The 27,087-nt window shown below is 40.9% G+C and overlaps 1 protein-coding gene across 1 annotated transcript in view; it reads right to left on the reverse strand.

The window, feature by feature from the left end:
• The window catches only part of CNTNAP5 (contactin associated protein family member 5), a 310,836-nt gene that overhangs the window by 119,803 nt on the left and 163,946 nt on the right, over positions 1-27,087 (reverse strand). The window contains 1 exon segment of the mRNA XM_038421715.2: positions 18,594-18,713. Coding sequence (XP_038277643.1) covers positions 18,594-18,713 — 120 coding nt within the window.

Genomic DNA, 27,087 nt, shown 5'->3' on the forward strand with positions numbered 1-27,087 from the left:
ATCAAGTCAACGAAACAAACTCTTTCCAGGGATGTACAGGTTAGACAAAACTTTCTTTGAGAAATGTTTCCCAGATTCAGGAATGTCAAGGTGAGGGCAAGGGATAAGCAGGGAGAGAGACAGAGAGAGACCCCAGAATAGTCAATAGCCTTGTGGGTAGGGCACTCAGACAGAACAAAGATTTGAACCCAAATCTCCTACATCCTCGTTGGATGCCCTAACTATCAGGCTATTGGCTACTCTTGGAGGGAAGGAGGAAATCTCTCTCATTTTTCACTGAAAAACTTTGAATGAAACCGTTCCATCCTAAAATGGAATGGGAAAGATTTCCAAACTCTCAGAAACATTCATGGGATTGGAAAACCATTTCCCATCCAGTTTTAATTTGAAAATCCCACTCTAAATGCAATAACCATTCCCACTGCACTGCTGGTGAAGTCATTGTTGAGTCAATAGAACAGGAGAAAACTAACTGGCTGATGAAGACACTGATGGAATGGAAACGTTAGTCAATTGCTACATAATAGTAATAAAACCAATGTGCATTGTAGTGGCAATACTGCCGTTCAAGAAGTGCAATAAAATGCACTAATTAGCACTAATTGGCTAACCATACTTAGCTTTTAGAGTTTTGTGTTATTACATGTAGAAGGTCATTGTGTGAGTAACTGATATAACCATACACAAGATCAAGGATTAACGGAACTAAATTAAAAGTTTAGGAAAAACTTCCTTAAAAGATGAGAGGTGTTAGAACTATGAAACAGCCTCCCCAGGGGTGTGTCAGAAATCCTATCAAATGAAACATTTAAAATGGTTCTGGACAAAGGATTAGCAAATGTAGTGTAGGGAGCAAACCTGCACTGACAGGTGAATTGCATTGATGACCTGACAGATCTTTCTCATCTTCCTCTGTGATTGCTCATTAATTCTCATCAGGATTGGTATTACAGCTGTTCTTAGCTATTCCCCAGGGATCTGAACTTTAATGTAACATGCCTTCTCTTCTTCTCACTGGAGCCTGTGGAGATGGCACGTTTACTACAGGTTTTCTGTCACTGGCTTTGAGTGGAAAAAGCATACGGGTTTGCTGTCAGTCTCTGACATAACTGTATTTTAGAGAGGTTGAAGTGAAGTAGCTCTGGGAGAGGAGGAAAGAAGGAGATGGGGATAGACAGAAATTTATACTAACTTTTAAGTATTTTATTAATCCATTAAATGCACCTTCTCCTATGCTCAGTACTTTACCAACAGGGAGTCAAGCTTGGCTGTGCCACTTCAAAGATCCTTGTTGATTTCTACTCTTTGAGATATATTCCATTGTTTGCAATATTGTAGCTGAGTTGGTCCCAGGATATTAGAGAGAAAAGGTGGATGAGGAAATATCTTTTATTGGATGAACTTCAACAGACCTCGGGCCATTAAAAGGTATTACCTCTCCCACCTTGTCTATTTGAGATACAGGTATTTGTTACCCTATATATCACTAACACTAGTCATAAAATACACAGCCTTGGCACATTACACTGATAACAGAACTAGCTCACCAAGCAGCAACTTTATATAGGAATGGGTGCAAATCACCACTTTCTTCACCCCAACCCCAACAGCTACATTTTCTTCTCTTGCTCACCTGCTGTATATTTATGAGTTAGTGACCAACCATTTGAGGCAGACCACAGCATAGGTTTTATATAGTATCAATTTTCTCTCTCTCTTTTTGCTCTTGCTTTTACAAAAACAGTGAAAAGAGGAATCAGAAAAGGCTTTAAAAGGTTGTCTTCGGTCTTGTCCTTATCTTGTGCACAACCGACTGAAGGAATCTGAACCTGTCTGTCCTCTAGCAGAGAGGTGCATGCTGACTGGAAGCTGAGTAGGGTCCCCATTTGAGAAAGCGTGAGAGACAAGTTCTCTTAGCAGACCTAGCAGAGAGAACAGGGAAAGGATATGTTCTAGGGCTACTCTGGTCTTCCTGGGTCTGGCTCCTGATCAGCCAATCATCCAGGCATGAGCAGACATGAATTCCCTGTTTCCTTACATGTGCCACCACTACTGCCAGGCACTTGTTGAAGACTCTCGATGCCATGCAGAATCTAAGGGCAAAAGCCTGTATTGATATGGGTTGGGCCCCACTGTGAATCTTAGAGACTTCCTGTCAGCAGAGTGGTTAGCTATATGGAAATTCACGTACTCTAAGTCCAGACCCACAAACCAGTCTTGAGCTTGGAGCAATGGAATGATGAAGGACAAGGTTTACTATCCTGAACCTGAGATGGCATATGTATTTGTTGATCTCCTCAGGTCTAGGATAGGACAAAGACCCCTTGTCTTCTTCAGAAAAAGGAAATATAGGAGTAGAAGCCCTTCCCCTTGTATTCATGGGTGACTGCTTCTATAGCTCCAAGAAGGAACAATGAAGCTTCTACTGTTTGCAGTAGGCTTTTGTGAGAAGGGTCCCTGAAGAGAGTTGGGGAAGGAGGTGAGTAGGGAGCAGAGAAAGGATGTGATGGTATAGCTGCAGGTGAAAATGTCCAATCTTCAACCATGCCCAATGGAATAGGGTGAGTGGGCTTCTGAAGGATGTAGTCCAGAGACTACCTGTGATGCAACTCGAGTGTCTCATCAAATCTGACACAGTGAAGGAGCACTGTGCACCACTGAGGTTGAGGGAGCTTGCTGTCCTGTGCCTTACCTCAGGATTTTCTTGGCCTGGTACTCCAGTTGTCTGTAGTAAGATGGCATATGCTGTCTTTGCTGATGTTGTGGTTGAGGAAGGTATGGTTTAAAGTAGGTTGGAGGGGCATAAATTCCAATAGTATAGTTGCTTTGGAATCTTTCAGCAAGTCTAGGGTACTGTGAGTTATCTTGCTGAACAGTTCCTAGACTGTGAAAGCAAATCTTTAATCATGACTTGTTCTTCAGAAGGGATGTCCAAAGCTTTGAGCTATGATGCTCGTTGCATAGTCAATGCAATAGCATAGACCTCACAATGATGTCCAATGTATTCATTGCCCTTGCCAGGCTGGTTTTGCCACCAGCTGGCCTTCTTTTAAGATTCTTTTGTGCTTCTCTCTACTCTCACAGGGGAGTTTATTAGCAAAGGATGTTAGTCCGTCTAATGTTAGAAAGTCTATTTAGACAACCGTGCTGGCAGTTGGCCACTCACAGTCAGAGTGATGCAGATGAGCATGGATTTCTCTCAAACAGTTCTGAATATCTTGGGTCCTTGTCTGTTGGTGTGTCCTTGACCGAGCACAATTTCTCTTTTACAAAGGAGACACTAGGAATCCAGATTTCAGAGTAGCAGCCGTGTTAGTCTGTATTTGCAAAAAGAAAAGGAGGACTTGTAGCACCTTAGAGACTAACAAATTTATTTGAGCATAAGCTTTTCATGCATCCGATGAAGTGAGCTGTAGCTCACGAAAGCTTATGCTCAAATAAATTTGATAGTCTCTAAGGTGCCACAAGTCCTCCTTTTCTTTTTAGGAATCCAAAGTTAGGTTTCATATAAAAGTAGTCAAACCACGAAGGGGTACCTGGTACCTTTTCTCAGCGAACTTCACTGTTGCTGTTATAATTGTTGGCATCTGTCACAGAGCTCTCACTGAGTCTAAAAGTCCCTCATTGATGGTGAAGGAGATCCTAGCAGTGCCAGAAGCTATTAAATATCAAATAACTTGTGGTATGTTCAAAACATTCAGAGTTTTTGGAAGAATTAGCAAATCCTAGAATACAGACAGACAAGACAAGACACCACTAGGTTATACAGCGGAGTTCATCATCCAGAGTTTTCAATGGAGATGCTTTCTCTGGCAGAAAATGCATATATAAAAACATAATTAAAATAATCTATTAAAGTAATTGAGTGATCAGGGAAGTGTGGTGATGCTTGATGTCTTTGAATTAAGTTGCAGAAAATTAAAGGAGACATTGATGGGCATGAATGGTTGGTGTCTTACTCAAACTGTTAGACCTGGCAAACAGATATTTTCTTTATTTTTGGGTTAAGAGTTCACTGCTTATCCTAGTCACTATTCTAAAGTGTCCAAACAACAAACTGAATTACCCATCCAGATTACAAGGAACACAGAATACGTCACTTACAACAGAGCAGGTTTCATGTTGTCTCATGTTCTCCTCCCTCTCATTTCACATCCTGCAGTAGAGGGCAGAGTGGATTATGCTATTTTAATACTTGCTACTCTAACACTTCTCCAGTGTCTTTTAATTTTTGCACAGTACACTTTATTTTTTTAAAGGGTGCTATCCTGCATAAGTATAAATTTGCAAACATGCCCTGATAAAGTACTGCCTGCCTATAACAAAAGCTATGGGTGTGGTGTGAATTACCTTGACCAATTTCAATTAATGTTCATTCTGAAACCTATTGATGACATTTTCAGAGCCATATTTTCAAAGACAGAGGTCCTAGATAGAAATGTAAAAATGTGTATCTGCATTTACACATACCATCTGCACTCACATTTGAAGCAACCCCACATACAAACAGGCATTCAGCAGTGACAGTAGCTATCTGCACCTGTAGCTTCCTTATGGCACAGCTCTACAGAGACCCAGGGTTCAAACTTTTGAAAAGGTGGCCAGTAATACTGAGACTGGAGTTTATTTCTTTGTAGGTTTTTTTCTTCTTTATGAGAAATATTAAATTATTGAGGCATTGTGAGTACAGACTAAGCAGAGTACCAATGTTTCTACCACCTATCATATTTGTGATCCTTAAGGTAAGTAAATTCTCTATTTTTAAACAAAAACAAACCACACAGAAGATCATTATCACTTTAATGTCCTTATTGTGTTTTTTTTTCCCTACATTGACTTTAATTAATAAGCTCTCCCTGGGCTGTTGAGAGTTTACAAAGAGAATGAGAAAGCAGATTTTTAAGAAAGGGTTGCTGTTTCATCCTCCCCCCTCACAATGCTCTTGGATTTATTTCATTTATTACTCTTGGTCAAATTTCGAATCAGGCTCAAATATTGTAGCTAAAAGGCAGCAAAAGCACTTCTAGATGGCAGCCATATCTCCCACCGAAGAACCCAGAAGATTTAAATTCAGTCTTTGAAAGCAGATTTCCTAAAGGCTTCTTAGTTCGTTCCAAAATGCAAAAGTGACAATGCTTTAATTTCAGGGTAATGCTACAGCTTTATGACTTAGTAGTTTTATTTAATGGTCCAATTTACTAGGATATTATGGTGTCTGTAGTCAGTCCTGGGAGATAGTTTTACAGCACAGGACTTGAGCACTTACAGCACATTGCAGACCCTCAGTCTAGCTTCACCAATACCTCCATCATCCTGCTGGAATCCTCCCCGTTGCCTTTGACGGCACACAAATTAAATTGGGGGGTGGGTGGGAGGAGGAGGAGGAATTAGAGCAGGTGGAAAACTGTTTTTCAATGAGTTCTGTATTGTTTAATTCACATTTTTATTCTCATCTGGAAATCTCGCTGTAGCCTACATTTCACCCATGGAACCAAATCACTCCTCTGTGATTTAGGAGGTTTGTCACAAAACAAGATTATTCAGACTAATTAAATTGCCAACAAGCCAAACATACGGTAAATGCTACACGAGCAAAAGAAGAATTGCTCTGAGAGCTCATAGGATGTATGTGTTTTGTGGTGCCCTACACAGAATGCCAAATCTTGTCCTTAAAGCTGCCCCTACCACTACAAGAGCAACATGTGCCCTCCTGAGAAGAAGCTCTGGTCCTCCCATAGTGCATTGCTTTTAGCTGTGGCAGCAGTTAAGCAAGTAAATATATATTCCCCAGTGGACATAAAAAGGCAGTTTCTTAAAGAGTTAACAACCCTAATCCATTAAACTTTAAAATGTCAAAGCCACCATTTAACCGACATGTTATTTTTCTAGCTTTCCCTGCTGGCTCCCAAAATATGTGGGCTTGTGAAGCTCTCTCCATTCTAAGCCTCCCCCTACTTTCTCGTCCATTTGGTGACACTTCAAGCAGCATTTAAACTCCTCAATGCATCTCCATGGAAACAATTCTGCATGGGTTCCAATCCCACCACCAGGCCTTGGGCTGACCATATTCCCTGAAGATACTGACAATATAGTACCTGGGGCCTTATTCTATTAGGGGATGCAATGAGATATACCACATTCAAGAGTGTCCATCACATTAATCTCTCCCAGAGTTGGCCAGCAGGCACCAGGAATTTGCACCCACCCAGACTGGTATAGATTGCCCTTCCCAATGTGGTGACTCTGTTCCTGGGGCCAATGCAGGGGGAGGGAGGTTTCTGTGCATAATCTTGCCATTATAGAAATGCCATTCTGAGTCACAGAGGTGGCACACCATCATCCTTCCGGCCTATTTCTTGGTGAGTGTCCACCAGGACATTTCCTGGGGTAATCCCATGTAAATACCATTGACGGTCAGTGGTACTTTAGCTCCTGAGTGACTCATTCCCTTTTGAAAATGAGGCTCCTAAATCAGTTAAGTGTCACAATGCCAAGCGCAGCAACACCATAATATCTTAAAAATGTGAAGCTAACTGAGTACATTAAGCATGAATGGAATCATGCAAGCGGACAGCTGGTTATATCTCTGCGCCAGCTAGAAATTGCAAGATGGCTGGTGACAGCTCAAAAACTTTGATATACAAACTAGTACAATTATTTAAGCTTTTTCCTTTCAATAAAATTCTGGAGTATTTAACTAGAATCCAAAGTAAAAGTTTAAAAATTGTCAAAATCTGGAGCACCCTGGAAAATGTCAGGATAAAGTATGGGCCAGATCAGATAAACATCAACATAAAAAAAGAATCTGACACATCAGAAAAGGGCAGACAAATAAACAGTGACAAGTTTTTAAAGTGCTTGTACACAAATACTAGATGTCTAAATAATAAGATGGGTGAACTAGAGTGCCTTGTGTTAAAGGAGGATATTGACATAATAGGCATCACAGAAACCTGATGGAGTGAGGACAATCAATGGGACACAATTATTCCGGGGTACAAAATATATCGGAAGGACAGAACAGGTCATGCAGGGGAGGGGCAGAGAATGGCACTATATGTGAAAGAAAACGTAGGACCAAATGAATCAAAAATCTTAAATGAATCCACATTTTCCATAGAATCTCTATGGATAGTAATTCCAGGCTCTAATAGGAATATAACAATAGGGATCTATTATCGACCACCTGACCAGGACAGTGATAGTGATGATGAAATGCTAAGGGAGATTAGAGAGGCAATCAAAATAAAGAACTCAATAATAGTAGGGAATTTCAATTATCCCCATGCTGACTGTGTACGTCACCTCAGGATGAAATGAAGAGACAAAATTTCTCGGTACTTTAAATGACTACTTCTTGGAACAGCTGGTAGAGGAACCCACAAGGGGAGAGGCAATTCTCAATGTAGTCCTGAGTAGAGCGCAGGATCTGGTCCAAGGGCTTGGAAATAGTGACCATAATATAACAACATTTAACATTCCTGTGGTGGGAAGAACACCTCAGCAGCCCAACACTGTGGCATTTAATTTCAGAAAGGGGAACTGTGCAAAAATGAGGAGGTTAGTTAAACAGAAATTAAAAAGGTACCATGACTAGAGTGAAATCCCTGCAAGCTGCATGGACACTTTTCAAAGACACCATAATAGAGGCCCACTTAAATGTATAACCCAAATTAAAAAAACTACAGTAAAAACTAAAAAAGAGCCACCGTGGCATAACAACCATGTAAAAGAAGCAGTGAGAGATAAAAAGACATTTTTAAAAAGTGGAAGTCAAATCCTAGTGAGGTAAATAGAAAGGAGCATAAAAGCTGCCAAATTAAGTGTAAAAATGTAATAAGAAAAGCCAAAAAGGAGTTTTGAAGAATAGATGGTCAAAACCTCAAAAAGTAATAACAAAATATTTTTAAGTACATCAGAAGCAGGAAGCCTGCTAAACAACCAGTGGGGCCCCTGAATGATCAAGATACAAAAGGAGCACTTAAAGATGATAAAGTCATTGCGGAGAAACTAAATGAATTCTTTGCTTCAGTGTTCACAGCTGAAGATGTTAGGGAGATTCCCCAACCTGAGCCGTCTTTTGTAGAAAGAAAAGGAGTACTTGTGGCACCTTAGGGACTAACAAATTTATTAGAGCATAAGCTTTCGTGAGCTACAGCTCACTTCATCGGATGCATTTGGTGGAAAAAACAGAGGAGAGATTTATATACACACACACAGAGAACATGAAACAATGGGTTTATCATACACACTGTAAGGAGAGTGATCACTTAAGATAAGCCATCACCAACAGCAGGGGGGGGAAAGGAGGAAAACCTTTCATGGTGACAAGCAGGTAGGCTAATTCCAGCAGTTAACAAGAATATCAGAGGAACAGTGGGGGGTGGGGTGGGAGGGAGAAATACCATGGGGAAATAGTTTTACTTTGTGTAATGACTCATCCATTCCCAGTCTCTATTCAAGCCTAAGTTAATTGTATCCAGTTTGCAAATTAATTCCAATTCAGCAGTCTCTCGTTGGAGTCTGTTTTTGAAGCTTTTTTGTTGAAGGATAGCCACTCTTAGGTCTGTGATCGAGTGACCAGAGAGATTGAAGTGTTCTCCAACTGGTTTTTGAATGTTATAATTCTTGACGTCTGATTTGTGTCCATTCATTCTTTTACGTAGAGACTGTCCAGTTTGGCCAATGTACATGGCAGAGGGGCATTGCTGGCACATGATGGCATATATCACATTGGTAGATGCGCAGGTGAACGAGCCTCTGATAGTGTGGCTGATGTGATTAGGCCCTATGATGGTATCCCCTGAATAGATATGTGGACAGAGTTGGCAACGGGCTTTGTTGCAAGGATAGGTTCCTGGGTTAGTGGTTCTGTTGTGTGGTGTGTGCTTGCTGGTGAGTATTTGCTTCAGATTGGGGGGCTGTCTGTAAGCAAGGACTGGTCTGTCTCCCAAGATCTGAGAGAGCGATGGCTCGTCCTTCAGGATAGGTTGTAGATCCTTGATGATGCGTTGGAGAGGTTTTAGTTGGGGGCTGAAGGTGATGGCTAGTGGCGTTCTGTTGTTTTCTTTGTTGGGCCTGTCCTGTAGTAGGTGACTTCTGGGTACTCTTCTGGCTCTGTCAATCTGTTTCTTCACTTCAGCAGGTGGGTATTGTAGTTGTAGGAATGCATGATAGAGATCTTGTAGTGTTTGTCTCTGTCTGAGGGGTTGGAGCAAATGCGGTTATATCGTACCTACTACAGGACAGGCCCAACAAAGAAAACAACAGAACGCCACTAGCCATCACCTTCAGCCCCCAACTAAAACCTCTCCAACGCATCATCAAGGATCTACAACCTATCCTGAAGGACGAGCCATCGCTCTCTCAGATCTTGGGAGACAGACCAGTCCTTGCTTACAGACAGCCCCCCAATCTGAAGCAAATACTCACCAGCAAGCACACACCACACAACAGAACCACTAACCCAGGAACCTATCCTTGCAACAAAGCCCGTTGCCAACTCTGTCCACATATCTATTCAGGGGATACCATCATAGGGCCTAATCACATCAGCCACACTATCAGAGGCTCGTTCACCTGCGCATCTACCAATGTGATATATGCCATCATGTGCCAGCAATGCCCCTCTGCCATGTACATTGGCCAAACTGGACAGTCTCTACGTAAAAGAATGAATGGACACAAATCAGACGTCAAGAATTATAACATTCAAAAACCAGTTGGAGAACACTTCAATCTCTCTGGTCACTCGATCACAGACCTAAGAGTGGCTATCCTTCAACAAAAAAGCTTCAAAAACAGACTCCAACGAGAGACTGCTGAATTGGAATTAATTTGCAAACTGGATACAATTAACTTAGGCTTGAATAGAGACTGGGAATGGATGAGTCATTACACAAAGTAAAACTATTTCCCCATGGTATTTCTCCCTCCCACCCCACCCCCCACTGTTCCTCTGATATTCTTGTTAACTGCTGGAATTAGCCTACCTGCTTGTCACCATGAAAGGTTTTCCTCCTTTCCCCCCCCTGCTGTTGGTGATGGCTTATCTTAAGTGATCACTCTCCTTACAGTGTGTATGATAAACCCATTGTTTCATGTTCTCTGTGTGTGTGTATATAAATCTCTCCTCTGTTTTTTCCACCAAATGCATCCGATGAAGTGAGCTGTAGCTCACGAAAGCTTATGCTCTAATAAATTTGTTAGTCTCTAAGGTGCCACAAGTACTCCTTTTCTTTTTGCGAATACAGACTAACACGGCTGCTACTCTGAAACCGTCTTTTGTAGGTGACAAATCTGAGGAATTGTCACAGATTGAAAGCCTTCGACAAGGTCCCTCACCAAAGGCTCTTACGTAAATTAAGTTGTCATGGGATAAGGGGGAAGATCCTTTCATGGATTGAGAACTGGTTAAAAGACAGGGAACAAAGGGTAGGAATAAATGGTAAATTTTCAGAATGGAGAGGGGTAACTAGTGCTGTTCCCCAAGGGTCAGTCCTAGGACCAATCCTATTCAACTTATTCATAAATGATCTGGAGAAAGGGGTAAACAGGGAGGTGGAAAAGTTTGCAGATACTAAACTGCTCAAGATAGTTAAAACCAAAGCAGACTGTGAAGAACTTCAAAAAGATCTCACAAACAGGAGTGATTAGGCAACAAAATGGCAGATTAAATGTAATGTGGATAAATGTAAAGTAATGCACATTGGAAAAAATAACCCCAACTATACATACAATATGATGGGGTCTAATTTAGCTACAACTAATCAGGAAAGAGATCTTGGAGTCATTGTGGATAGCTCTCTAAAGATGTCCAGGCAGTGCGCAGCGGTAGTCAAAAAAGTGAAGAGAATGTTAGGAATCATTACAAAAGGGATAGAGAATACAACGGAGAATATCTTATTGCCCTTATATAAATCCATGGTTCACCCACATTTTGAATACTGTGTTCAGATGTGGTCCCCTCATCTCAAAAATGATATATTGGCATTAGAAAAGGTTCTGAAAAGGGCAATTAAATGATTAGGGGTTTGGAACGGGTCCCACTGAGGAGAGATTAAAGAGGCTAGGACTTTTCAGCTTGGAAAAGAGGAGACTAAGGGGGGATATGATAGAGGTACGTAAAATCATGAGTGGTGTGAAAAAAGTGAATAAGGAAAAGTTATTTACTTGTTCCCATAATATAAGAACTAGGGTCCACCAAATGAAATTAATGGGTAGCAGGTTTAAAACAAATAAAAGGAAGTTTTTCTTCACACAGCACACAGTTAACCTGTGGAACGCCTTGCCTGATGAGGTTGAGAAGGCTAGGACTATAATAGGGTTTAAAAGAGAACTGGATAAATTCATGGAGGTTAAGTCCATTAATGGCTATTAGACAGGATGAGTAAGGAATGATGTCCCTAGCCTGTTTGTCAGAGGGTGGAGATAGATGGCAGGAGAGAGATCACTTGATCATTACCTGTTAGGTTCACTCCCTCTGGGGCACCTGGCATTAGCCACTGTCAGCAGACAGGATGGGGCTGGATGGACCTTTGGTCTGACCCAGTATGGCCATTCTTATGTTCTTATGTCCGAGAGATATGTTGCAAATCTCTTTACAATGCCTTGACTATGAAAGGTACTCAATAAACACCAAGCACTTTAGGCTCATAGTCTTGCCCATTGACATCAATGTGAATTAGATCAAACTCTTAGGCTATGTCTACATTGCAATCAGCAGGAATGATTGCAGCACACGTAGGCATTCCCAAGCTAGCTTTCTTCAAGCTGGGGTGCTAAAAATATCAACAAAGCCAGAGCAACATGGGCTAGCTGCCCAAGTATGTACCGCAGGTCCCGAGTGGACTTGTACTCAAAAATCCCAAAGCTAGATAAAGAGTCTTGGGGTTTAAAGAGAGTTTTGCCCTTGACTTCTAAGATCCAGTCTCTATTTAAATAGTATTTAACTGATTATATAGTGTCCTGTCTCTATTTAAATAGTATTTAAATTATTTAAATGAATTATAAATTAGTAACATTAACAAAAGTTTTGTAAAGAGTGGAGACAAAGCAAATGGGAGTGTCCACAACTAACTTGGTCCCTAATAGGATGTCATTTAAACCATTCAAGCGAACAATGTACTATGCAATATTTAGCTTCTAATGGCACAAAGTGTTTAATTTAGGCAATGGATGTATTTATGTGGTAACCACTAAAAACCATGTATTTAAAAAAAAGTATAACAAAAAGGCCCAATTAATTTATGTAAATGTAATATAACAAAGGTCATTATTAATACAATTATTTACCGAGGTCCTCTATTTTAAAAAAAGTTGTTTAAAAAACAAAAAATGTAAATTGGTCCTTTAATTTAAAAATACATTAAAAACAATAAAAAAATGAGAGCAAAAAAAAAGCAGGCAATATGCAAAATATGTATCTAAGTCTGTTCAACTAAAAAACAAACATTTTAATCCACAATGGTCAAATATTAAAATTTTAAAAAATGGCAATTTCTTATTGGTATAATGTTTTTTAAAAATGGTCTCCCAGTGTCATAGCTCTTCTAAATTTAATGCTACATCCTATTGTCATATTGTCATATTATTTGCATTAATAATTTTGTTAATCTTTATTATGCTGCCAAATTAAAAAAAACAACAAAAAGTTTTGAAGCAAGTAATATATAAAATTAAATTGCTTGTAAAATTATAAAGTGATGCTATAATTAATGGCATTTATCATGTATCAAAGAGGGGGGAATGTTGGGATTATATATATCAATATATATTGTGAGTCATATATCCATGGAATACATTATAGGTCATTAAGGCCTGATAAGAAGTACGCATGCTTAACATGAATACGTATGTTGCAAATTAGCAACCAAAGCAAGAAGTAGAAAGCTTAGTAAACAAAGGCAAAGGACCAATGACGCAACGGAATGAACTATAAATGGTTGCCTATGATTTCTGCAAATCGGAGTCATTTATTAATCCAAAATCCTGTGTAAATAAATGTGCTTCCTGCATCTTCTGATCTTATAATTGAAAGAAATCTTGACTGGCCATCAGAACCATTCTGACCTTTGAAATCTGGCATAGTATGTTTGGGGTGTAAATGTAAAGCAAGTAACATTTGTTTTGTAATCAATAAAAATCATTTAAAGTATTATATGCCTCTGTTGTGGGTTTAACACAATGAGGTAGATGCAGGTGATAAAATCAATGGGAGTAGTATGTGACTACTAAAGTTATGCACGTGCTTAAGTGCTTTGATAGACTGAGCCTTATTTTCTGCATGTAATTGGATACATACCGTACAGAGGGTGCAGGTAAATGAGTTGGTTCAAAATGTAATAAAAGTGTTGAGCACTGCAGGAATTATGGGGAAAAAAAGATTAGGAGTGATTTTATAAATCGCAAGGGTCACTTTGACGGTTTAGATGTCTGATTATCCATTTCCTGCAACAACTTTTACAATCCCTGCTTGTGACTGTAGCTTAAATACAATTTCTATGCAGTATTCTGAAAGATGGAAAATGAAAATTTTCTTTGGCTCTACAAGATAGTAGATATTTGCATTTCAAGTTCAGATTTTAATGTACAAAAAGGGAAATGTTCAGCCACAGATAGGGACCATTTCTTATTCTCTGACACAAGGTTCCTTTATGGGAGTTTACCAAGCAAATTTCAGACTAGCAGTAAGAGCCATGGAAGAGGACGGTCATCTTCCCTAAGCATTGATCTTGTCATACCAACTTCTAAGTGTTATTGATTTGATGGCCCAGGATCTGTGTACAACAAAACTGCAGAACTAAACAAATAGAGGAGGGGTATCATGCTGTGCATCGTAACCAAATCTTTCAGATACCGAGGTTAAAACGTATTCCTTAGGAGGTGTGAAGAGGTCATTTTAAACACTCTCCATTACAGAGGAGCAATACATGTACATAGCTGTGGATTGCATGTCTTTAGACTTAGTGCTAGAAGGTGTGATGACATACACAAGACAGATCAATAGACTTCAAGCAGGAAGAGAAAGAGAGCAAGCTTCAGAGGACCATAACCAATGCTTCACCAGTTTAGACCAGTGCAAGAGAATTTAATAATAGACAATTATTGAATAACCTGCCTATAGGGGACATCACACACACACACACACTCTAATGCAACTGTAGATGTTCTCATTATTCATCATGAAATTCTCTTTAAATCCTGCTCTGTTTTAAGTTTAATGATATTCAGGGCAATGAGTTCCATGGGTTAGTTATATGCTGGATGAAAGTATTTCCTCTTTTACCAGTATTAAGTGTGTTGCCTTTCAGTGTCATTAAATGTCTCTTTGATATTGAATTCTGCAAAAGTGCAGATGGAAGCACCTGATTTACCTCCCCTACATCACTGATTTCTATATGCCCCCTCTTATACATTCCCAGTCTTTCCAGCCTTTCTTTGCATAGAAGTCTTTCTGTGACTCGTTAGGTTTGTCCCTGAATACCTTCTATTCCAACAATGTCTTTTTTTTTTTTACAGTAACTAGAAATAAACACAACCTTCAAGATGAGGCCCATATAAAGTACCCCAGAGTCTTCTCTGTTCTTGACTAACCTAAAGACTAGTTTGTCATCTGCAATTTGTCACCTCACTGTTCAGCCATTTTTCGAGATCATTAATTAATATAATGAACAACAATGGTTACACAAAGCATCATGAGACACCCCACCGCTAACTTCTTGCCATGTTGAAAATAGAACATATAGTCTGTCTTCTTTCTCAGATGCACACAGACAGACACACACTATGCTTTCTTCAGAATTTTTGTTCAGTGGCAAGGTGATACGTTGCATAGAAATAACTAAGATTAGATAGATTATCATGTATATTAATTAACACATTGGTAACTTTCCAGGTCTAGATCCCACACCAACTGGGTTTTTTAATTAGATACCATCATTTGGAAAAGCAATTCAGTCCCAGTTAATAACTGATAAGGCCATTGTCGCTATCTGATCTAATAGGAATAAATGCATTTAGTTGTAGTGTTGCTGATTGTTAGCTACGTACTTAAGATAAATTCTGCTCTCAAAGCCTCATGGGAGAGTTCATCTCAGATGATTTGCCTCTCCTCACTGAAATCCCCGCTTCAAAATGTCATATCCATTGCAATGCAAGGTAATTAGTTCATAACACTACTATGAATACAGGCCACATGTGATTCCTTTATCTGGATTTTCCATTGTTTCATGTCACCCCTAAATCTCTCAGACTAACTCTTTGGGGCATGAGTTGTACACTATTCTCAGCACTACTCTAACAAACAAACAACTAGCTGCACAGAAAGGGGGGATGGTTTTATGGTTAGGTAACTAGCTAATCTGGGGTCAATTTCCAGCTCTGCCTCGCTCTCCTTTCTTTGGTGACTATAAACAAGTCATTTTCTCTCTGTGCTTCAGTCTCCAATCTGTAGAATGGGACAATGATTGAGTTGGCTGGAAAATGGTTTTATTTCCCTGTCAAAAAAAATTAAACTTTTTTGGGAAAATCAAAACCCAGAAGTTTTACAATTTTCAGCAATCAATTTTTGTAAACATTAAGAGAAAGAAAATTGGCTTTGAGATTTCTGTCTTTCCACCAAAAAATCCAATGTTTTCAAAGAAAACACAGACATACACTCTCTCTCGTTTGCCTTGGTGACATAGATTGTAAATTCTTTGGAGCAGGAATTATTGCTCTCTCTGTGTATGCACAAAGCCTAGTACAATGGGGTCCCATCTGGATGAATGCCTACATGCTATTTGTAGCCTTTTTTATTTAAATTTACTTTACTAATTTTGTATTAAACTACCAAGGATTCAGCTCCTGTTGCTACAGTTTCAAGCTCAAAAAAGTGAAAATCACCTCTGGTGCTTTTCTCAAATTTGGAGACTCCAGGAACACACAAAGACCAAGGATAGTGACCGCAGACACAATCACCAGTACAAAGTCTTATCTGTACTACTACAAGTTTAATTAAAGCAATAATTAAGGTTACAATTATCAATGAATATATAAATCCTACAAAAATACATGCAACGACTGAGGCTGCAGTCATACTCACATTCTCAAAGGTATTCTAGGACCTCTCAACACATGAGTATCAATAGAGGAATGGTCCTTGCTGGGGTTTCCCGTGGAGCTGTCCTTTGGGGTCTTCCCTCTTTTACCCAACCAGGCAACCTCTTTTATATCATTATTCTGACCACGTCTACTACCTTATGCATATGCATGAGTGTTTCAATGCTCTTTTCCTCATCTGTACTTCCACACCCTAAGAATATTGTTTTTCATAGGTTGTTTTCTTAGTTTCCCTTATTCTTATCAGCATTTTTGCACAAAATGTAACGTGTGGTCAGGACAGAACATTCCATGATGTTATAATCAGGTATACAATGGTTTTGGACAATACATTGCAGTCTATTGCAATCTAGTTTTCCATAACATAACATATTGGCACAATTTCTACAGTAATCTTGTGATTTTATTGGCTTAGAGTTATTCCTAGGTCACCCACTCATGTCAAGCATTCTTAAGCCTATGGCCTAGTCTGGCTGAGCTAAAATCTTACAGGCCTCAGCCTGTAGGCCTTGCATTCTAGCTGAGCTTTACTTGTATGCCTAATACACACTCATCACTCCTAAATACTTGTCAATCTTATATTTTGATAATCCTACAATTTAGCATACATGTATTATATATGAATTGAGCATAACACCAAATTACACAATAAGTGGATGATAAAATGAACTAATTGGCTATGTATTCTGATGTAAACATATAGTAATAATAAATATTAATATTAATTTTGGCTCCATATTGGAGTCCAAAAAACACCATGCTGATGAGAAGATGGAACTCTGCCTTAATACTTGAGATTCAACAACTGTTGAACAGACACTTCTAATTAAATATTTGTTACACCTGAATAAAAATATACTTAATCATTAACTGGTGTGTGTTTAATTAACATATAATGATTGTCCAATTACATCAACGTGACATTTTAATTTGAGACACTAAGTATGAGTTGATTGAGGAAGCAATGTAAAGGCTCATGTTGTGCCCTGGGTGTTCTGGATTGAATCTGGAAGGGATGTGCGGCTGGCTAACGTAGCCACAGTTACCAGCCTAGCAGAGGTTATGGCATGGTCCCCTATCTGTACCTGGCCAGTAAAAGTAACCAGTGGAGAGTGGGGAAGGGCAGGGTAATAGCCCCTGTTCCTTCCCCTTTTCAGTCAGCTGTAGTCCTCAGCTATATTTTGGCTTTCCCCTGAACAAAGTGAAGAGGAAGAGAACTGGTCTCTAAGTTTCAGGGCCAAAATCTGCTCTCAGACAAGCACATGCAGCTCTCCATGTGAATTGCACTCAGATCTCTAAGGGGAGATTTTACTGAGCTTCTCCTTTGTGAGTTGCATTTTATTTTAAACTATAGGACAACAACTTGAAGAGTCATAACCAAAAGACTGTCTTTCTAAGTTCCTATCTTAGCTCCCATCTATGCAATATTTGAGCTGCTCTTAAGTGTAAGAAGTTACAAAGAATCTCTCTCATTTTCTTCCCTGGTGGTATAAGGCAGGCTTAGAGGGGTTGGTTTCTATTTTTTTAAATGATTATTGAATATAAGAAAGCACTAGTGTCAGTGAGGCTATTGTGGTAGAAAAGCTTGGACAAAGAAGTGAGCTTTGAGATTAGCTCAATGCAATGAGGTTAGTGGTCAATTCCTGTTTCACTAGGCTGTGAGCTCTACAGTGCTGGCTGAGTTCCGGAGAAGGTTCCATCTCCCTCAGTCATGAGTCCTTCCATAATGGTAGAAAATGTCATTGTTCCAACATAATGAGGCTCTTATGAGATGTCATGGTCACAGAGCGAGTTTCCCACTCAGTGACTGCCGATCAGTTTATCCTAATCTGAAAAGTACCACCTCTCTTAGTGAGAGAAAGGATGTCCTGTTAATTTCGGTACTAATTAAGGTCCTCATTCTGCAAACACTTATGTGAATTGTCTCACTGATCGTCAATGAGGCTACTTGAGTAAGGAGTACCGTATGCATTGAGTACAGACTGCACCTGGTGCTGAAGTATACGTAGTGGACTTTCTACCTAACTATTTATTTCTCTCATAATTGAGTTGAACCTTACAATAAGAAGCTATTATACAAGTGTAGCAAAGAAACAGTTAAGTTAAGAAACAGATCTGGGTTTCAAGTTTATGAGATCTCATAAAAATAATACTGAGGGTGAATTAAAAATCAGGATGTTTATGAAAAATGCAACAACATCCTCTCACTAAGCACAATTTGTTCTTTTAGCCATAGCAAAGGCTTGCATATCTGTTCCACCCTGAGTTGCAGGAATCATACAGGCTTGGATTGTACTGCTAGCTGATATTAACCAGTGGAAATCCTTCTAAATTTAACTTTCATCACAAAAACTATAAATCTTCTGTCTTTTTTTCCCCACCATCAAAATATCCACAACTCTGAGGTTCTCTTAACTACACGAACAGAAAACATTTATTATAAGACATTTAAGAGCCAATGTTAAACATTGCTGACAATGCAGTATCCTTACCCGTGATATTGCAGTAAACCTGGAATGGTCCAAGTGGTCCACTTCCATCAGAATCAATATGGAAGAAACCAGACGTCTTCCCTTGGTGACGATAGGCTTCACACGATTGCTCGTAGATGGCTGCAATACAGAGAGAGAGATATTACTTCAGAGATACAGTGAGGGCACTGGTAGGCATGTAGGTATCTACAATTATAACAATTGTTAGTGTCATTATTTATCCCTTTGATTTACTGCTGGCTTGTATTTCTGTCCCCAGTTCAGGAAACAGGAGTTAAACACATGCTTGAGTGCTTTCCTGAATAGAGACAGATCAAAGCATGTGCTCTGCTGAATTAGGGCCTTAAACAACATTAAGCTGGTATTTTCCTGACGAAGCTAATTAAATGTTTTAAAGGACTGATATAAAATTAGATGTGTGCCATTGTCCAACTGAAGGTAGCACGCACTGGAGAGCAATAATCTACATATGACTTACAACATAGATACCCCTGAAAGCCTGGACAGTCTGGGCCATAGCAGTTCCATACCTTCCCTGGAGTAGATGGCAGGTTCCCTATTGAAAGGGGAGCCCAGAGCTTCTTTCAATGTCTACCAACCTAGAGGAAATGACCAACAGTCTGTCTCTGCCTGGAAGACAAGGGTTCAGGGCTACTCAGAGAGATCGTTACCCTATTTTTATACATCACACTCATGTTTTCTCCATGTATAAATCTTCCTGTGCCGAAGGATACATGCCCAGAGAAAGCTTCAATACATATAAATTCAAGGGGGTAAATAATACAAGCTGGGACTATCACTGAAGAGCAATGAGAACATGGTAAAAACTGCCCAAGGGTAAAAACAGTTCTTTTGATTATACATGTCTTCAAACTTCAGGAAGATATGACAATCTCAATAGCAAATGTATCCCTTGCGCACTATATTACTGCTAATATTGACCCTAGGTCCATTAAGAGTCATATATGCACATATGTTTTTGTCCACACACACACACACACACACACACACACACACACACACACACACACACACACACACACTTCCAAATAGTTAATGCTTTCACTTCTGGCAGAGATACTTGGCAAATAAGCTCCTTCAGAACTGATGCTAACATGTCCCCACAAAGCAAGCAGATTTTAACAGCAGCTGGTGGCTTTCTTGGCATGTAGGAGAATGCATTAGTCCATACAATTCCTATTACAGGTCAAGTATGGCAAGACCCAAAACGGCAAGAGACCCAAAACATGGGATACAACCAAAAGGAAGGGATAATGGTATTGAATTTTTTTTTGTATATCATACATGATGATGCCATAGCTTCCAGCTGACTAATTCACATTCTGTGACATCCTTAATTTACAACGAGAGATACCCCTCATAATCCACATGCCATGGAGACAGAGGAAATCCCTCAGGAGAGACAGCTAAGTGGTGAATGCATGAAGATCTTCTGACTGGAATTTTGAGTGTCTATGCTCGCCTTCCCACTGTAAGAGAAATTGATTCTATTTCCATGTAAACTGCTACCAAATTACATTGATCTGAGTTTATTAAACAACAATAAACAAACTGTTATGGTTAACTAATTCCTAAAACTCAGCCAGACTTGGCAGATGGATCAAGACTTTTTCCTCCCTACAAGACATACATATCTGGGACATATGGTAGTTCTGAAAATGCAATCAAACACAGCAACATAGGGCCTTGCAATGAATAAGCTCATTAGCAATAACGGTAGCAGAACACAGAGTAATATACTTGAGTATCATCTTCGGCTGCTGCAAGGTCAAATCTCTATTTTTCTTGACCTTTGATTTTATGTGTATATTTAACAGCTATTCACACACAAACACACACCACTATTCAGCGATACAGCATACATATAGACTGAGAGGCACACGGGAATTTGGAAGTATCCCATTTGTAGGTCTACAATTTCTTCCTAAATCCCATCCACTTTTCAGCCATCAGAGCTGTACAGTTAAATTAGATATACTATACTGTTGTAGTGTTGATGTTGTAAATAAAGCTTTGCTGTTCATAGTGTCTTTCATCCAGAAGAATCTCAAGGAGCATTACAGAGTGAATTTAAAAAAAAAAACTCTCCCCCCACTTCAAAAAGGCAGCCCCTTCTGGTGTGGAACAGAGCAGCAATTCTGTACTAGGAAGATCACACAGCTGCTAGATATATAGATATAGATATTTAATAGAAAGAGAAGAATTGTTTTCTCAAATGGCTGATGCTTCAGAAGGAATGATTTTAAATAGCCAGAATGGAATTCTGGACAGGGCACGAGGGCTGATGCTGCTACTATTTCAAAAATGCTGAGAAACTTAACAGCCATTAAGTGATCAGGTCCCTCTTTTAACATCTGCTAAGAACGCAGCACCTCCAGCAGAATGGTGCTGGGGGCATGTCCCTGGGTGACTCAGAGAAAAATGTGGCCACTAGGGGACTGGGGTGTAGGGGGTCTGGCCTAGCGGTAACAGCTGGTTGGGCTCCAAACATCAGGGGCAATAGTTAGAGGGGAGGGTCGGAGGAATTGCTAGACCTGGGTTCAATAAGCAAGAGTCAAGTAAAAGTCAGGCTGGGTTGGGGACTGGAGATCAGAGGTAGTACCAGGCTAGAAACAGGCAGCAGGAATCAGGGTCAGAATCAGGCCAGAGTCGGAGACCTGAGACCAAAGATAGCACCAAGCTAGAGTCAGGAGTCAAGAGTCAGGATCAGAGACCAGAGATCAGGATGCAAAGTGAGGTCTGGAGTCACAAGCAGCCTGAAGTCTCTGTCATTGCCCAGACAAGTTCCTGGGGCACCTTGCAGGGTTAAATAGTGTGGTTGGCCAATCAGAGGAATGCAGGGTACTGTCACTCTGGCTCCCTTGGATAGTACTTCCTGTGGTGACTATTCTCCAAGGTGCTCCCTAAGTATAGCTGTGCCTGGCTTCCCACTCGCACTGTGGGAATATCGGCCATCCCAGACTTTGCAGGCCTAGGTTCTAGTCCCCACATCCTCATATTATCCACCATCTTAAGGGGTGCTCTTCCTCTGAGTGGATGCTGGGCCTCATTTATCCGAGAGGTCTTGATGAAATCCTTTTACTAGAATGGAGGCATGAACATGGGCAATGGATTCCAAGGAGCATTCTTTAGGACCCTAGCCCTCTCAGTCAATAAGATAGTACAGTCTCCCCCTCTACAGTTTAGAGTCCAGGATAGCGTGAACTATATATTCCTCCTTCCCTTGGACCTGGACTGGTGAGGGTGGCTGTTGCGACCCACCAGGAAAGGGATCCTCTGGGTAAAGCTTCAAGAGGGATATCTTGAAAACAGGATGTACGCTAAGAGATTGAGAGAGCTGCAATTTGAATGCAACGGGGTTGATTTGCTGACAAATCTGGAAGGGCCCACGGAACTGGTTGTCTAACTTGCAGGATGGCCTGTTTGTATGGAGGAGTTTTGTGGCAAGCCAGACAATTTGACCAACCATGATAGCTAGGGATTTCACGATAGCTGGGCAATTCTGCATATTGCTTGTTGTCTGTTTTTGCGCCTTCTAGGTGGCCTTTAAGCTCCTCCTGGATATGGTGAATTTGTTGGATCCAGTCAGTAGCTGCTGGGTTTCAAGAGGCGACTAACAAGGACAGCTGAAAACCAAAGTTTTCAAATAAGGGACTCTGCCCTATGGAGGCACAGTCAGTGTTATTGTATGAGAACTTGGCATAAGGAAGGAGGAATAACCAGTTATCTTAATGGTAACTGACAAAGCACCATAGGTATTGCTCTAACACTTGGTTCACCCTCTCCATCTGTCCATCTGTCTGGGGATGGTACATGGAGGAGGTAAAAGTACAAACATCCATTAGCAGGACCACTTCAAGGCAAAAGCTTGAGAAAAACTCGAGACCTTGGTTCAAGGTGACATGTTTCAAAGCCCATGAAGACAGACAAATGAACCACTAGGAGTCACAGCATTGTGTCAGCAGAGGGCAAGTTATTACAGGGGATGAAGTGCACGATTTTGGACAGTTGGTCTACAGCTGTAAAGACCACTATGTGACCACCAGAGTCAGGGAGTTCCACTATGAAGTCCCTGGTGATTGAGACCCAGTGTCTAGGCTGGGTCTCCAGGGGTACTAGGGCATTGAGGGGCTTAGCACAGGGCATCTTGGTGTGAGCCCACTGGTCATAAAAGTGTTATCCTAGTCCTGGATTTTGGCTCATGTACAGGGCCACCAAAAGAAAGGGGAAGCCATGCAAAAATCTTCAGATGTCCAAGTTGTCCAGCCAAAGGAGTGTCATGGCAGAGAAGCAGCTCTTCTAGCCAGGGAGGGGCACTGGAATGTATATGCACCCATCAAGGTAGATGATCCCACCCTGTGTGGAGCATTGCATTTTGGTTCTGGCTCTCATAGATACTAAGGTCAGAAGGGACCATTCTGATCATCTAGTCCGACCTCCTGCACAGCGCAGGCCACAGAATCTCACCCACCCACTCCTATGAAAAACCTCACCTATGTCTGAGCTATTGAAGACCTTAAATCATAGTTTAAAGACTTCAAGGAGCAGAGAAGCCTCCCTCAAGTCAACCATGCCCCATGCTACAGAGGAAGGCAAAAAACCTCCAGGGCCTCTCCAATCTGCCCTGAAGGAAAATTCCTTCCCGACACCAAATATGGTGATCAGCTAAACCCTGAGCATATGGCAAGATCACCAGCCAGATACTACAGAAAATTCTTTCCTGGGTAACTCAGATCCCATCCATCTAATATCCCATCTCAGGGGATTAGTCCTATTTACCCTGAATATTTAAAGATCAATTACTTACCAAAATCCCATTATCCCATCATACCATCTCCTCCATAAACTTATCGAGTAGAATCTTAAAACCAGATAGATCTTTTGCCCCCACTGCTTCCCTTGGAAGGCTATTCCAAAACTTCACTCCTCTGATGGTTAGAAACCTTCGTCTAATTTCAAGTCTAAACTTCCTGGTGGCCAGTTTATACCCATTTGTTCTTGTATCCACATTGGTGCTGAGCTGAAATAATTCCTCTCCCTCTCCTGTATTTATTCCTCTGATATATTTATAGAGAGCAATCATATCTCCCCTCAACCTTCTTTTAGTTAGGCTAAACAAGCCAAGCTCCTTAAGTCTCCTTTCATAAGACAAGTTTTCCATTCCTCGGATCATCCTAGTAGCCCTTCTCTGTACCTGTTCCAGTTTGAATTCATCCTTCTTAAACATGGGAGACCAGAACTGCACACAGTATTCTAGGTGAGGTCTCACCAGTGCCTTGTATAATGGTACTAAAACCTCCTTATCCCTACTGGAAATGCCTCTCCTGATGCATCCCAAAACCGCATTAGCTTTTTCACAGCCATATCACATTGGCAGCTCATAGTCATCCTATGATCAACCAATACTCCAAGGTCCTTCTCCTCTTCCGTTACTTCTAATTGATGCGTCCCCAACTTATAACTAAAATTCTTGTTATTAATCCCTAAATGCATAACCTTACACTTCTCACTATTAAATTTCATCCTATTACCATTACTCCAGTTTACAAGGTCATCCAGATCCTCCTGTATAATATCCCGATCCTTCTCCGAATTGGCAATACCTCCCAGCTTTGTATCATCTGCAAACTTTATTAGCACACTCCCACTTTTTGTGCCAAGGTCAGTAATAAAAAGATTAAATAAGATTGGTCCCAAAACCTGAGGAACTCCACTGGAAACCTCCCTCCAGCCTGACAGTTTGCTTTTCAGTAGGACCCGTTGCAGTCTCCCCTTTAACCAATTCCTTATCCACCTTTTGATGTTCATATTGATCCCCATCTTCTCCAATTTAACTAATAATTCCCCATGTGGTACAGTATCAAATGCCTTACTGAAATCTAGGTAAATTAGATCCACTGCATTTCCTTTATCTAAAAAATCTGTTACTTTTTCAAAAAAGGAGATTAGGTTGGTTTGGCACGATCTACCTTTTGTAAAACCATGTTGTATTTTGTCCCATTTACCTTGACTTCAATGTCCTTAACTAATTTCTCCTTCAAAAATTTTTCCAGGACCTTGCATACTACAGATGTCAAACTAACTGGCCTGTAGTTATCCGGATCAGGTAACTCTCGCTTGCTCAGGCTAAGTTAATGGGTCAACCTTCGAAGCAGGTCTGATAAGATCAAGAAGGTCTTGGTTAATCTTGGCACTAAGGAAGTTGTGAGCTTTTAGGAGATAGGGTCATTCTTGGGTAGGGTCCTTGACTTCCCGGTAGTATTTCCCCTTTCAGGATAGGGTGTCTGCTTTCCTGTTCCTGGGCAATAGGAGATGACAAAATTCAATTGAGAGAAGGATAATATCCACCTGAGCTGTTTTTGGTTCAAGGCTTGAACATTCTATAGATATTCAAGGTTCTTATGGTCATCAAAAGACTTGCACTGGGTGTCGGGATCCCTTGAGGTTATGGCACCACTCTTTAAAGGCTGGTTTAATTGAAAGTATTTCTTTATGTACTATCTCATAATTGCATTTAGAAGTGGTGAATTTTTGTGAGGAGGTGTCACAGGGGTGCAACATCTGCTGCGGACCATGCTTCTGAGAGAGTATGGACCCATGTTTATGGGGAAGTTGTAGTCCAAGTGTGGAGGTAGCACCTCTGCATTTTTCTTTTAAAAAAAGTCCACATAATCCGAATACTTTTCATGGAGATGGGGAATCAGACTTGGAAGCGACTCCTTCTGGCTAACCATCACCATCTGGAGTTCCCTCGCAGGTGTTCTCCCTTCTGATCAGTTGCAGGATCCCAGGACCAAAGAATTGAAGCTGGTTCCATGCAGGCAGACCCTTCAACAGTATTCAGAAGGGAAGTTGATTCCCTTTTCTTTCTAGGAGATGCAAGGGTCATGCTGCTCCAGCCAGGAGATGCAGATAATTAGGGGTAAGCGTGGAGAATGGATTACACTGAAATGTAACATTTCCCAATGACCCTGGATTATAGCCTCTAGGAGTATGGTTTCCTGTGTTAGTAGCCCCGAGGACAGGAGGAACCCATTATTCATCTCTATGAGGACTGATATAGGCTTTAAACAGTGAGAGATTTGTAGAGCTTGAGCGGCTTTAGTATCTATAAAGTTATCAGTAGTCCTAAAGTTGATCAGGGCCCACTGAGGGGGAAATTGATTTGGCCACATCCATGGTACATAACTTTATTCATACTTGGAAGCGTAGGAAAGACCTATTTGTCCTCAGGTTTTTTCTTGAGGGTTGGGGGTAGTTACAGGATATAGTGCCCTAGTGGTGCAGAGGTTGTCCCCCCCCCCATATGTCCTGGGCTTGCTTGTTTCCCGATTCATTGCAGCTCAAGGTTCACAACAGGTGATGTCATGTCCAGGTGCACCGTAATAAAAGCATAGGTTATTGTGCTTTCACTGTTCCTTTTCTTTCAGAGTCAAGCAACAGTGGCCCAGATCAACCGCATCAGTTCATGGTTGGGCCCTGTTGTTTTTGGTGTAAAGAATGGGCAAAATGGTGGCAGGGTGCCCCTCCTCACATCCTTTTGCTCATGCATCCAGATGTTGATGCAGAGAGACAGGTCAATGAAAGCATCCCAGTGGGTTAGGTCTCAATGCAGGATAGCTCCTCCTTTACTTCCTCACTAAGTTCACACCAAAAATGATGCAGTTGGGCCTTGTTCCACTCAATGTCAGCTGCAGGTCAATGGAACCGCGCAGCATACAAGGCAGCTGGACCTTGACCTTGCTGGAACCTTTGTAGTGTAGCTTCTGTTAAGCAAGTGAGATGACGGTTGTCAAAAATTGCGGAAAATGCTTGTAGGAAGGTGTTCCTGTTTATTAACACTGGGCTGTCCTGCCCCAGCAGGGAAGAGACCCAATTCAGCACTTCTCCAGCTAGCAAACTGATCACTCTGACCTGGTCAATGGGGTATATTCAAAGGTGAAGCAGGAAAAGGAGACAGTATTGGTTCAGGAATCTCCTGACCTTCTGGCAGTTCCCATCACAACATTCAGATAGTGGTATTGCAGGTCCCTCTTCAGTGGGCAGTGGACCAACCTGAGCCCAGAGCACGGAATTCTCTTCTTGGGATTGTGCTAGCTACAGTGTCTGATTTTCTGCTAGGAGCTACGCCACTTGAGACCGTAGCAGATGACTCTCAGTATGGAGTTGTGTGACCTGATCCTGAAGATCTGATACCTCATGGGGTCTAGTGGGGGAGGATATACCAGCTCTTTCCAAATCCCTGTTAAAGGGCTCCCATGGAGGAGGTCAGAAGTGAGTTTGAACAAATTGTAAAAGACAGGGGCACAGGCAGTCTCTTCTAGTGGTCACAGTTGGGCTGTGAGTCCACATATCAGAGATGGTAGTTGGTGGATAGGGGCAGAGGAATCACTTGAGCCAGGTTCAGTAAGCAAGTATCAGTGACTGGAGATCAGAGGAAGTACTAGGCTAGAGTCAGGAAGCAAGGGACAGG

Source organism: Dermochelys coriacea, chromosome 11, assembly GCF_009764565.3.
Source record: "Dermochelys coriacea isolate rDerCor1 chromosome 11, rDerCor1.pri.v4, whole genome shotgun sequence".
Lineage (NCBI taxonomy): Eukaryota > Metazoa > Chordata > Testudines > Dermochelyidae > Dermochelys > Dermochelys coriacea.